Below are 14,405 nucleotides of genomic sequence, written 5' to 3' on the forward strand. Positions count from 1 at the left end.
CTTTTGATCCTGGTACAAAAAGCCACACTGGGAAGTGAAAGTTTATTTCATCCACTGCTGCAAGTTATAACCCCGAAGGAAGGCTTGCCATCAGGATTTTTACTGGCACTTTTCTTCCCCAAGTGACAGTGCAGTTGGAACTACCAGATGCCCTTGTTTTAAAGGCAATTCCCCTTCTTTTGTGAAAGCCAGGGGCTTCAGAGGACTGAATGAAATGTATTTCACAGCTCTCAGCTAACAAGGCAGTCAGAGATATGGTCCCAGATCTTCATAAGCATTAGAAAGGCTGCTAAAAACCCCTCAGAATGGCTGAGCTCTCAGGGCTGGCGGCTGGCTGGGTCACCACGGAAAATACCAACCAGAAACAGAGAGTCACAGCTGGATCAAGGAAACCTGGTTTAGCACCCTTTAAAGTGCATCTTGATTTCTTTGGCTTCCTTGATCCCACCTGTCAACTAGGGTTGTCACCTTCTTTTGCTGTCATGGCCCTGCTGCCTTTAACTGTGTAAAAGGTAATAATTCAACAGGAGAAACTGTAACAGCAGGATCCTGGGGTGGGAAAGGCTCCACTTTAAAAAGTTCTCCTGCCTGTCACATAACTGTTAAAGGGGCAAGATCCCGCCAGGCAAATAAATATGGCAAATCTCTTTATCTTTAAATGGAAGATGTCCTATTTTTAAAAAGATAATGTCCTGCCTTGTTTACACACAATAGCTATTTTTATTTCTGTCAACATGCACTCATATCATGGTCAGAGAAATGGACAAAGAATGTAACAGCTGGGTCATTGGTGGTGGATGCAGAAGAGTTTGAGACAGATGTGGAAAACTGGGAAATTATCTTTAAAGTTGGTCTTTGGTGTGTGTTTTTATTTAGATATTTATACCCCACTTTTCTTCCCAGTGTGAACACAAAGTGGCTTAAAGCCCAGTTCCCCCTCTTCCGTTTTATCCTCACAAGGACCCTGTGAAGTGGGTTAGGCTGAGAAAAATGTCTGGCCCAAGGTCACCCAGTAAATGTCAGTGGCAGAGTGGGGGATTCGAACTTGCATCTCCCAGAACCTAGTCTGACATGAACCATGCTGGCCTTCAGAAGAGCTAGCCCATATGGAAGTCAAAGCAGTACACTGAGACTGTAATGGTATTGGCTAGATCAGGGGTGGGGAACCTTTTTTCTGCCAAGGGCCATCTGAATGTTTATAACATCATTCGCAGGCCATACAAAATTATCAACTTAAAAATTAGCCCCCCCCCCCCCTTGGAAAGGGTTAACACAGTTTCTTGGGCAGTCCTAGCAGCTCCATAGCTAATGACTCTTTTGCAAGGGGGAAAAGGGTTCCTTTTCTCAGCAAAACAAACTCACATCTGCCTTGAATAGAGGCTATTCCTGTCCGCGGGAGGGGGCGGATCACCAGTCTTAGATCCTTCTGAGCTAGAGATCTGCCAGGACCCACGAAGGGCCAGACCAAACGATTTTGCGGGCCTTAAACGGCCCCCGGGCCTGACGTTCCCCACCCCTGGGCTAGATCATAGATGGCCATGCTAGCATCTAAATAATATGTAAACTAGTTTTTGAGTCTCTAGTGGGGTGTGTCACTGTAATTGTTAGTTCAGTGATAGAACACATGCTTTGCAGGGTCAGTCTCCAGGCACTCTAGTTAAATGGTTCTCAGGATTGGGGGAGACCTTTGCTTTAGATCCTAGAGACTCTAAACTGCCAGTCAGAGGAAATAATATCAGGCTAGACCATGAGCCCATGGTCTGACATTGTGTGTGTGTGTGTGTTAAGTGCCGTCAAGTCTCTTCCGACTCATGGCGACCCTATGAATGAAAGTCCTCCAAAATGTCCTGTCTTTGACAGCCTTGCTCAGATCTTGCATATTGAAGGCTGTGGCTTCCTTTATTGAGTCAATCCATCTCTTGCTGGGTCTTCCTCTTTTCCTGCTGCCCTCAACTTTTCCTAGCATGACTGTCTTTTCCAGTGACTCTTGTCGTCTCATGACATTATGCAACACCTATTACAGGCAATTGCCAGAAATGGCGGAGGCAGGGTTTAAGGCTGGTAGCCTTCGTAGGAACAAGCACTCTGTCAGAACATAACTGTTGCCCACCCACCCACCCTCTCTAGCACTGCTCTGCTGTCTTCTCCTTGGCTCAGTGGACTAAAGGCAAACCCACCAAAGGCAAGGGAGACAGAATATGTATTTTGTATTTTGGGCCTGACCTGTAACACAGTGTGGCCACCACAGGGTTAATTATAAGAATCAGGACTTTGGCTTTCCACTACCTCATAGGAACTGGGCCAGCTAAATTTGAGTCAAGAGGAAGCTGAAGCAGTCCAGAAAGAAATGAAAATAAAATGAGGGGACACAACGAGGCAGAAGACAGATGCCAGTAGAAAACCTTTGCCGGATTACCCCACAGTGAATCCACTGCCCTCTTGAACAAGCAGAGATAGTGCAGCTATGAGCCAAAACGCTGTGGTAGTTTTTCACTACAGCAAGCAGGGGAAGGAAAAAGTGAGTGATCAGACTGGTAAGAATCAGAGCAGGAAACACTGCGCTGGTGCGCTCTCTCGCTCTCCCCCTCGCAGGATCTTCCTGGTTTAAATCGACAGCTGAATTTCATCTCCTAAAATTGACGCCTTGTGGGTTTTTTACAGAGTGAGGAATTCTCACTAGTTCTTAGATAAAATAGCACACCTATATTGTTCAGCTGGGGCTGAGACTTTAACTGTAATCCTGTAAGAGCCAAGCCAATACCAGGAACCTCCATCTTGGCAAGGTGTTGTCCCCTTCTGCTGTTAGAGACTGGAGTCTGTCCAAAGCAAATACAATAGACTGTGTGTCTGGACTGCTGGATTCAATGTAAAAGTTAGTATTGCTTTTGTCTGAACTTTTATCAACATTTCCCCTTAGGCAAGTAGTTTCACATCTCTTAGTAATAGTGCCCGCTATGTGTGACTTTGAATGCATTTCACTGTGAGTCCTCTGGGGTGGATCAGTATTAGAATTGCTCTTTTATAGAAGGAAGCAGCAGAAGAGAACTGGAAGAGGTACCATAAGACTGTAGTTTTCAAAGTGTCTGCCTTCAGGAAACTTTTCCAGATTCACTCATTGACTGAGGAGTTTCTGTGTATGCCAGAGAATCCACGTGCAGCATTTCTTGGGCATGTGTGAGGTCACACGCTCAGTTTACAGGGCACATCAGCCAGGCCAGCGTTTGGCCTCATGGTTGTAGTAAAACCAGCAAGAACCAGATGCCTCATGATCACCCCAAGCTGGGTTGCCAGGTCCCTCTTTGCCACCGGCGGGAGGTTTTTGGGGTAGAGCCCGAGGAGGGCAGGGTTGGGGAGGAGAGGGAATTCAATGCCATACAGTCCAGTTGCCAAAGTGGCCATTTTCTCCTGGTGAACTGATCTGTATTTGAGATCAGTTGTAATAACAGGAGATCTCTACCTAATACCTGGAGGTTGGCAACACTACCCCAAGTGAACAGAGAATCTCTATTGGCTGGAGATCAGTTGTAATAGCAGGGGATTTCCAGCTATTACCTGGAGGTTGGCAACCGTAATAGCAGGTCTGTTGTGTTACAGCTAGGGCCTGGGCTGTTTCATTAGCTGAACCAACTCAGAATAATAATCTTGTGGAGGTGGTTTGGAAGGCACCCTCTGTTGCTGTTTTTTTCAGGACTTACAAGACTTTCAGGGACTAGTGGCTTTGCAATCTCTCCACTGTGCTGGTTTAATTTTTGAAACTGTTTTTGAGTTTTATTGTTACTTTGGGAACTGATCTCTGTGGTCTCGAGATCAGTTGTAATTCTGGGAGAACTCTAGTCCCCATCTGGAGGTTGGCTGGTGATTTTTATATAGAATTAATTGTAAACTTATTTGAATATAAGTAAGAACAGAATATTCACTTTTTAAAAAATAAATAAAAACTGTAACACAGGAAATGAGAAGAAAGGCAGTTCTAAACTGGACTGGCTGGCTGCCATTTTGTTCACTAAAGCTATGTTAATGTTTGAACTCACTAAAAGTATTTGATTCATAAGCAACAATATAAATACTGCAAACATGAATGTGTGATCCTATGGAGATAAGCAACCAATTGTGGGATTGAGATTTCATATAAAAACAAGCAGGAACCCCCATAAGAACATAGGAAAGGCCCTGCTGGATCAGACCAAGGCCCATCAAGTTCTTATGCCTTATTGTTTGTCCCTTCCCCAAGCCTAGTGTTCTTTTTTTCTCTCCTTACTTCCTTAATTCCCTGATGTGGATCCTCTTCTGCTTATACCCTGTCAGGTGTGGTTTCAGAACCGACGGGCAAAATGGAGGAAACGAGAACGGTTTGGTCAAATGCAACAGGTTCGCACTCACTTCTCCACAGCCTATGAACTGCCATTGCTCACCCGAGCAGAGAACTATGCCCAGGTGAGTTTCTGTCACCAGCACCCCGAGAGTTTCTGTCAAACGCTTATAGAGGCTCCACCATTAACCTATTGAGATGTGGATGGATGCTAATGTTCAGTGCGTCCTCTTGGTCTCTACATTTTGCCATAGCAACCATTGTGATATTCAGCCCTGAACTTCAGAAATAAAGAGAAGTACAAACTTACGTCCATTTGGGAATAAGCCTCATTGAACTCTGCTTTTAGAATAGACACACAGTTGGGCTTCATGAATTCACCTCTGTTGTCAAAGCACCCTTAGCTCAGCTTACTAAACAACTGAAAGGCTAAACAAAATGGCATATCAAAATCTGGTGTCATGGCTTGCTGTTTTAGACTCTGCCCTCCTCTGTATTGTTTGCCTGCTACGTTATAAGGTGAAGGTTTTCCTGGGAACCTCGGACAGCCTTTGAAGCTTATTGTGGTTTCCTGGCTCCTGGATGAGAAGCTTCTTAACAGGGGGAGATGCCCTGCAAGACAGCTTATTCACCACATCCAGTCCCTGAAAAGTGCAGCTGCAGGAAAACGTTGGGTGTGCACTGTCTCTTTATACAAGACAACAATTCGTCTGATGTGCCCGGGGCATAGCAAACAATACTGGGCTGGACGGACCAATAGATTGACTTAGTATAAAGCACCTTTACAGATATTATTTTTAAAACGCCCTCTTGCTTGACTCCAGAAATCAACGGTGTACTGCCTCTTACCATGGAGGTTCCTTTTGGCTTGTTATAGATGTAACAACGGATGTTAACTATGTTCTATGAATCTGGCTAATTTGCTTTAAAAACAATCTAAGCAAAGGGTCATCACCACAAGTACTAATTAATTCAATATGTTAATGATGCAGCATGAAGTACTTGACGCTCTTGAAGCTCTTGTTTCTCTTTCCTGAATCTACCCCCCCTTCCCTCAGTCAATTTAATTGGATGATCCTGATTTCAATTACTGTGCGGAAGAGTGCGGGAAATGAGTTTACTTCTTCACACGTTCAAAATCTTGTTACCTTGGTCATCTCCCCGTTGTCTTTCCCCTCCCGTTTTTTAGCCTAGGGGGTGGGATTGCAGCCCTCACAAGAATTTATGTGTCCTTTTCTCTACTTTCCCCAGTGATATGATATCCTTTTTAAGACAGGGGCAAGCAGAAGGGCATACAATACTCTAAATGTGGCAGAGCCATAAATTTATACAACGTCATTATGATGCCTGCCGTTTTACAGCCCGTCTGCCCATACTTTCATCACCTCTGAATGTTGCTATCTAGCCTCCCCCACTACCTGCCAGAAATGCATAGCTTGCCAGAGGTAAAAGGTCAGAAGTGGAGCCAGAGCAAATGGTGCTGGAAGGCTGTGGAATGCAGGCCGTTCAGAGACCTGCGTTTTCCTTTTTTCCATCTGGATCCTCTCTTGTTGCATTCTTTCATCTCGCGCTCTTCCCCCCCCCCCCCCCCAACATACCTCCCCTACCTCCAAAGGGCCTCCTGCTGGCAAAGGCCATTCCTCACTCTTCTGTGCTTTGCCTTCAGCATCCCTAGACAATGTTGAGTGGAACTTGCTGAGCCCTTTATTCTTTTGCTAGGTCTCTGCCCTTCTCTCTTTCGCTAAGCAAAAGGGGAAGAGGTAGTCAAGCTCTGAGGTTCATCATACGTTTATACACTTTAATACCTCCAAGTCAGTCCCCTCTAGCGTGGTGAGAGCCAGTGTGGTTTAGTGGTTAAAAGCTGTGGTTTGGAGCGGTGGACTCCGATCTGGAGAACTGGGTTTGATTCCTCACTCTTCCACATGAGTAGTGGAGGAAAGCAGTAGTTTATAATGATCCCCAGTCTGGTTAACTGTTGGCCTCATGTGCCCCCTTACCCCTCTGTTTGCACAGTGTACCAACATGGAAGCCATTAGTAATAGTCAAAGACTTCTGCCCTCAATCTTGGCCTGTCACATGGGCGAAGGAATGAGAGGGTACACAAAACTGGCAATTAGCCAGGTTCATGCTCACTGCAAACTCCAGTTTGTTCATGAGTTCTCAACTGCAGCTTGTTTTCAGACTAAGCTGAACGAATTCAGAGGGTGAACTAGAACTTGGGGATGAGAAAGCTGACATATGATGTTTGAAATTCAAAAAAGGGCTTCTCAAATTATTCTCTCTGTCATCCCAAATACCTACTGGTAATAAACATAAAGACTATCCTTGTGACAGACAGAACTTGCCATAGCTAAATATCAACCAGCTCGATGTCCAGTGGCTCATTCATAACATTGAGGCCCTGTAGACTAACCAAGAGATGTTTGTTGGTTCAAATGAAAATCCAGCATTTATTTATTTTATTTACATTAGTTATACTCTGCTTTTCTCACTGGGATTCAAGGCAAATTACACAGATTACGTTAATACAAATAACACGATGAGGCAGACAATGCAATAGGATTTGATTTGTGGAAATCTGGAACCAACCAGAAACCTGTAACAAAACATGCCTCCTTATTTCTGAAATGTTTGTTTGGTGGCCCTTAGTAATACCCAGTCTTTATCACCACCATCTCCGATATATTTGCTCTATGATAATGTTCACAGATTTACATTTAAGATGCTGGCCAGCTGTTCATAACATTCTAATTGTGGACATTTGTGAATGTCATCAATGCAAGATCGAAACGTAAACTTAAATGTACATTTACAGATGGAAGAAATGCAAAAACCAACTCCAGCCTATCATGTGAAAATGCTTTATGGCATGGTAAACGTCACACAGGAGCTGGGTTAGGAGGAAAAAAACAAATCGGAGCATGTGGCATGTTTTACGATTGGCGTGGAAGTGACCTCAAGGAAGCAAAAAGCTTGTAAAAAAATTAGAACACCAATGGCCATCAAAACTGTCAATCAGTTTAATGGGCAGCACATACCCTGCACAGATGCCCACAGTTCATTGGGAATGGGTTGGCTTAACTCAATAAAGAATATTGTCTGAGAGGAGTAACAGACAAGCGCATGCTTCCTGAACTGGCTTGTCTTTAACGAGGCCATGCTTACACTTTGAGAATGATGAGACAAGCCAATGTGAGATAACTGATTTTTCCCACCCCACCCCCACTCTTAGATCCAGAACCCATCCTGGATTGGCAACAATGGCGCTGCCTCCCCTGTGCCTGCCTGCGTAGTGCCCTGTGACTCGGTGCCTTCTTGCATGTCCCCCCATGCTCATCCCCACACCACGGGAGGAGTCTCCGAATTCCTGAGCGTCTCTGGCCCCAGCAGCCACGTGGGACAGACTCACATGGGCAGCCTCTTTGGCGGCACTGGCATCAGCCCTGGCATCAATGGCTATGAGCTGAACGGTGAGCCTGACCGCAAGTCCTCCAGCATTGCAGCCCTGCGGATGAAAGCAAAGGAGCACAGTGCGGCCATATCGTGGGCAACATGACAGGGCTACGGCCGTTGTCCTCAAGACACTGACAAAGCAAACAGGACAGCTGAACCAATCCATCCAGCTCTTGGACTCCAGACAGCCCGTGCCCTCCTCAGATATTGGAACGCAGCACTTTTAGCTACCCTAGGTATCATAGCATTACGTATATTACCATACTTGGAGTATTTTAAGCCTTTGAGGGTTTGTGGGTCCCTGAGACCAGGCATGTGTAAGGAAATATCAGGAGTTTCAAATGCACCAGACAAACTTGATTTTACTGTTCATGTTGTGTGTTTCCCTTATGCTGTCATCCTTCTGCTTGCTCACGACAAAGACTCTAGCGTGCCCCTTGTCTTTTATAACACCCAACTTGTATATCTAAAAAAAAAAAAAAATCAGTTCAAACCAAAGGTTTCAGTTGATTGTTTCATACGTGACCCATCTCCATAATATTTATGCTGATATTTTGGACGGAGTTCTGGTGCCTAATACCTGAAAAAATGTGGTTGCCACTGCTGTGAACCAGTTCCAGGCTGAAATGTGCATGTGTTGTGTGTAAGGCATGCTGATTTGGCATGCATGACAACCCTAAGCCATAAGGTAGGGCTATCAGGCTTCAACCTAGGGATTGCCCCTCCACTTTAATTCCCCACTAGGTTGAGAAACCAGACCATTGTGGCTTCCCTGCCTCCTTTCAGTTTCCCCCTCTCCCATCTAATGAACAGGACTTCAGGTGTGCTGCATAGCAGGCAAAGGTGGACTAAGAGAAAAGTGGCAGGAAAAAGCCCCAGCCACATTGTCTCTTGATTCAGCACGGAATGAAAGGTACAGGTGGAATCTTCAGGTTGGTAGCTGTACCACACAAGGATCCAGTGCTGATCCAGACCTAGGTCTAGAAGGATGGTACAATCCAAAGCGTTGGCAGGGCAAACCCCTGCATAAATTGATATTTCTTCCTTTTATCTCTCTCTCACACACGCAGTTTTGTTTAAGGCTATTGGCACTTAGTCAACTGTGGGAGATGTTGCCACCAGTTGAAAGCAGTTTAACAGGTGTGGGTGTTGGCTTGAATGAAAAACCGTCTGGGAGAAGACCATGGGGCAATGGCAGAGAAGGAACTGTTGCCCATCTCTTCCTACCCAGATATCCTCTGGTGTTACACCTAACTGGAAAGAAGGTCAAAATATGCAATTTTTCTCTTCCTAGATAGCTATTTCATGCACAAACCTCTGGTCAATAAGAAAAAGTCTCCATGATTATTAGAATGAAGGCTTTTTTTTTTTTTTCAATTAAAGAACTATATGCACACTGCTGTTGCTACTGGGGGGAGACTTGGGACACTGTCTTCCTGGAGTTCTCGTTAAACAGTCCCTGTTCCCCCAAAACACAAGCTCTTCCTTCCCAAGGTCTACAGTGGATGCCAGAGAGATGTTTTGGGGAAATATAGCTTGAGGCGATTTCCTTCCTTGGAAATGTTTTCAACTGAAAGCCGTTTGCTGATACAGACTCACCTCTGGTCACTCCTATTCATAAGAACATAAGAAAAGCCATGTTGAATCAGACCCAGGCCCATCAAGTCCAGCAATCTGTTCACACAGTGGGCAACCAGGTCTCTCTAGGAAGCCCACAAACAAGACGACTACAGCAGCACCATCCTGCCTGTGCTCCACAGCACCTAATGTAATAGGCATGCTCCTCTGATCCTGAAGAGAATAGGTATGCATCATGACTAGTATCCAATTTTACTAGTAGCAATGAATAGCCCTCTCCTCCATGAACATGTCCACTCCCCTCTTAAAGCCTTCCAAGTTGGCAGCCATCACCACATCCTGGGGCAGGGAGTTCCACAATTTAACTATGCGTTGTCTGAGAGATGGCAGCATCCCAGGCCCCCTCTGTCTGGCTGCCTTATAGTTGGATCAAAGAGGATTTCTTTCAGGTCAGTTGAGATTCTGTCCAACTCAGCTATGCAAAAAGCAGACTTTTAACAGTGTTTGGGTTTTGTGGTTTCTTAAGCACAGAGCTATATCCACAGAAGAGTGAAGGAATGAGCCTTTAACCCTGCATCTTCTTTTAAAGAGGTGTTTACTGAAGTGGTAGCTCCAGTAAAGTGGCCTCCCTTCATTCAGTAAGCAGCTGCCATGCAGGCTCAGAAATATACCCGGATTCAGTTGGCCTTCAGAGCAAAAGTTAGCCTACTCTGTGTCATGCCTGAAGTGCAAGTCCCCACCTACCTTCTGGCTTGCACGTGGCCCTGGAACCATTACCATTTACATACACACCCACCTGAAATGAGAAGGATACCTATGGGAATTCCTACAATCCTGCATTGGATCAAACAGTTTAAAAGTAAAGAACCAAAGTTCCATCATTACACATGGGATGGTACAGGTAGCATCTCTGAATGGTGGTAGACTTGCTTTTCTGTCAAAATGAAAGGGTAACAGGGTAAGTTACAGCTAGTTCAGAATCCTCAGGCAAGAAACAAAGTGTGTGTGCATAAGTAATACTATCCATGCCTAATCATTTGTGTGTGTGTTTATTCCTAGGAAAATACATTTTGTATGCATGCCAACTGTGCCTGTTTGTTGAAGTACTGATTACAGCTAAGATTGACATCTCTTGGGGTGGGGATTTCTCATATCAGCCAGGTATCACTGGGCAATGGCTACATACTCTATCCAATGTGCCTCCCGTTGCAAAGGGTTAGTGGTAACAACATCAGAAAGACTATCTGCTTTTCATGTTGCTGCTGCCTTAGAACTCCAAAGCTAAATCAGTAGTCCATAAAATTGCCATGTGGTTTCAACCTGGTTAAGTAGCGTATTCTTATTTAATCACAACAAACCCAGTCATATTGGCTACTTAACACATACACAATTATGCCTTAGTGTACACCTAGTACTGCAGAAACAGTATTTGAGGTGTACTTTGTGTAAGGACAGATTCTCTTGATGACTTATTACCTGCTGAAGTTTACTTAATAACAGACTTGCATGGAAATTATTCAGAACACATTTAGTGTACAATGCAACAAAACCTACTTCAAATGGCGTTTCAAGGTACTTTGAGTAGTGTTCTGGCCCATGTATCTAACCATTCCTAAACTCAGCGCAACATGTGCAAATGAATCCCCATTCAGACAGAGCTAAACACAGATCAGCAGCCAAATAAGACTAGTGTGTGAAGTTGTGACCCTTACCGCATCCCATGTTATGCCTTTCACCATCACTGTATCACCTCATGGTTGCTACTGAGGTTGGTGGGAAGGGAACATGAGTAAGCATGCCTAAACATGACAGGGAGAGGGTGGAAAATTTAACACAGGGCTGCTGCTTTAGTTGCAGTCATGTCCAGGACATGTCTGTTTTCCAAGCTAACGTCAAAAATACAAAAATGTTTACTGTAATGCATTCTAGGCCAGAGATTGTCATTAATGGCACAAAGAAGCTTTTTTACCTATGTTTTTGCATGTCTGAAATGTACTATCCATGCCAGTCCTGAAATTCCTTCCCCTCATACACACACTATGTACCATGCAAACAGAAGATAAGTGCAAGTATTGGATGAGCTGAATATGCATCGGTAGGGTTGCCAATCTCCAAGTAGTAGCCAATCTCCAGGTAGTGGAGATCTCACACTATTATAACTGATCTCCAGCCAATAGAGATCAGTTCACCTGGAGAAAATGGCCGCTTTGGCAATTGGACTCTATGGCATTGAAGTCCCTCCTCTCCCCAAACCCTCCTTAGGCTCTGCCCCATAAACCTCCCATCAGTGGCGCAGAGGGATCTGGCAACCCTATGCAACAGTAAATGGCCTTCCAGTTGCTAATTCAAAAGCTATGGCCTTATTCATCCTGTGAAACTAAATGCTGAGCAGGGTTGTACAGTGTACTATGTACACATAATCATATATTTTTGTGTACTGTGTTCCTATATCTGTTTTTGGAAGCTATTCCTCATCTCAGAGTACACCAAGATTTCACAGTATGTTGTAAAATGCTTTGAAAACAAACAATGGTGGAAAAGGTAGTTTCCTGGAAAGGATTTGAAAAATAATCAGGCAGACACAGCAGCTGAGAACTCTGTTTATTTTGCTGCCTTGACTGACACAGTGAAAAAGCAAACACTTGGAATTAAAAAATTAAGCCCAAATGGGAACTGGGGCCGAGTTAGGATGAACAGATGAAAGTCTTTTAACTGCTTTCAACTTTGCAGATGGCATTGCAGGGAAGCCAACACATGACCCATCTCTCTTCCCATGCTTAACAGCCGATTGTAGGTGATGTTTTACCCAGCCCTCTTTCCACACACATAGTGCTAGGACTTTTATACTACTGACGTTGAAGAACGGTTTTCAATGTATAATAATATATCGGGGTTTTTTGGGGTGTGCAGTGTTTGAAAGTGAGAGTGGGAGAAAGATTGCAAAGAAAACAAACCTCAGTCAATATTATTGTTGTAAAATATTGTAACCTTGTATAAAAGCATTTTTTTTCCTTAGCTTAATGGCCTGGGGCAGAATATATTAAAATATACAGTCAAAAGAAAGAAAATTCAAGAAAAAGAGAATGGGATGGGGGGAAACCCATCAAAATTGCTGTGTGATGTTGTGCCATACAGTTTTACTGCCTATACAGATATGTATTGCAAATTCATTACATTGTAATATTAAAAAAGAACAAACCACTTTGCATCTTGTTTTTTTTTTTTTTAATTTTGTTGAAAGTAAGTAATTGCACTTACAACCTGTCTTCTCTGTCCCCCTTTTAAGGGACAAGGAGGTGAAATGTTTAGTGCCATAAACAAATTAAACAGAGGAAATAGTTCTTCTCCACCCAGCAAAACACACCCCAAACTCTGTCTTAGGAGGCCCAAATATACATTGTCATTCTTAGTTGCAATAAAACATCTCTTCTCTACTCCCAACTGAAATCTGTCTGTTTTGTTCCTGACTCATGACAGATGAAATGCGATCGGAGGGGGCCTCCAAAATCTCACATTAATTGAAGCTGGCAAAAAATACTAACAGTGCCCTTTTGAACTGCTGACACAGAGCAGAATGGATTAAACAAGGCTAGATTAACAACAGGTGGCAGCTCACAGCCCGGCTGCCTCTAGAGAGTCTTAGCAGCCAAGAAGCAGCAACAGGAACATCCTGCAGGCAAACTTTGAGCCGGTCAGCATGTTGGTGAAGGTTAGGCTGCTGGTGGATGAAGTGAAGATCTGGTCACAGGAAGGGAAAACGGGGGGGGGGGGGCTTGTCATATCATTGATGCTCTCAGGTGGATCTGTATTGGTTGGAGCTCAGTTGTAATAGCAGGAGATCTCCAGCTAGTACCTGGAGGCTGGCAACCCTAGGGGAACCCCAACTCTACTCACGTAAGATGTAATCTCTAGTTTGGTCCTTAGAAGGGTGTGACTGCTTGGGAGCACACCCTCAGTCAATCCATTCTTGAGATTGCAAGGGAAAAAAGTCTTTTAGGTTTAGGCTGTTTCAGGCTTTTACAGTTCAAGCACAGCTTCAAAGGAAGCCAACAAGGAGATCTGGGACAGGTAGCCCCTGACCAGACTCAGGATCATGCAACAGCTTTTCAAAATACCCTTTCTTCCTCAGGTGCTTGTCCCTCATAATGCCTGGCAGATTGCACCGGGGCTGCCTGAGTAGCGTAGCCCCCTGTATTGCTGCACAGCTGCTGCTCAGACCAGGGATGACCTTGTGACAAAGTCAGTGTCAGACTGAATTTAAGGGTTGGATCCGCTTTTCCTTTTCCCATTTCTGCAAAACCCTGTCTCGGGGAGGATTAGGGAATGGATTTTGCTACTTGGGTTCTTTTCAACAGCCATTTGAAGAGCACTGAAACCATTCTGCTCTTTGTTCTAGACAAGGGGAAAGCCCTCCATGTTAAGAGGGCTGGTATGGTAAATGGACAATAAAACGACTCCCACTCCTGGTTTATCCTATGCTTGCAAGGCCAGGAGCCAGTGAGGTCAGAGGATCAAGGCATGCAACTGCAGGAGAAAACCCCAGAAGTTATTCTCTCACCACACGGAGGAGACCGGCCAAGTCCACTGACTGCAGAAAAAGGCAGTCCGCACACAGATGTTGAATTTTCTGCATAGAAGGTTGTTGGTTATTTAATACCCTGTAGCCCACTTAAGGTGTGAAATTTCATCAAGCTGGAAGGTAATTTTTAATATGATGCAAGCTCAGATTAAAAAAAAAACATGTTCCTTTTCAAACACGAGTGGACTAATCTTTTAATAATGCATACCACTCGTAGCCTCTGCCCATATGAGAAAGCGGCAAATGCATCTCTTTATGGCCATATGGAGACCATGTGTCTAGGTGTTGCATTTAATCCAAGACAAATAAGAATTTGTTGCATGTATCCACCACTTTCCCTGTTACAGTGAGGCATCTCTCTTTAAATGGAAAATCATGAGGCAGGGAGATGAACCTAGCTGGCCTTTTTTGTGCTTTACGCTTCTAACGAGTTTTAACTGGAGTTTATGCTTGTATATATTTTTAAAAGAAGTAGGTCACATTTTC

At 44.2% G+C, this 14,405-nt stretch overlaps 1 protein-coding gene across 1 annotated transcript in view; it reads left to right on the forward strand.

Annotated features, from left to right (window-relative positions):
* Positions 1-8,177, forward strand: part of ALX4 (ALX homeobox 4) — a 77,473-nt gene extending 69,296 nt beyond the window's left edge. The window contains exons 3-4 of the mRNA XM_056851569.1: positions 4,306-4,434; positions 7,542-8,177. Coding sequence (XP_056707547.1) covers positions 4,306-4,434; positions 7,542-7,865 — 453 coding nt within the window. The 3' untranslated portion in view covers positions 7,866-8,177. The remainder of the gene's footprint in view (positions 1-4,305; positions 4,435-7,541) is intronic.
* The last annotated feature ends 6,228 nt before the right edge of the window (positions 8,178-14,405 follow it).

Source organism: Euleptes europaea, chromosome 6, assembly GCF_029931775.1.
Source record: "Euleptes europaea isolate rEulEur1 chromosome 6, rEulEur1.hap1, whole genome shotgun sequence".
NCBI classification, from domain to species: domain Eukaryota; kingdom Metazoa; phylum Chordata; class Lepidosauria; order Squamata; family Sphaerodactylidae; genus Euleptes; species Euleptes europaea.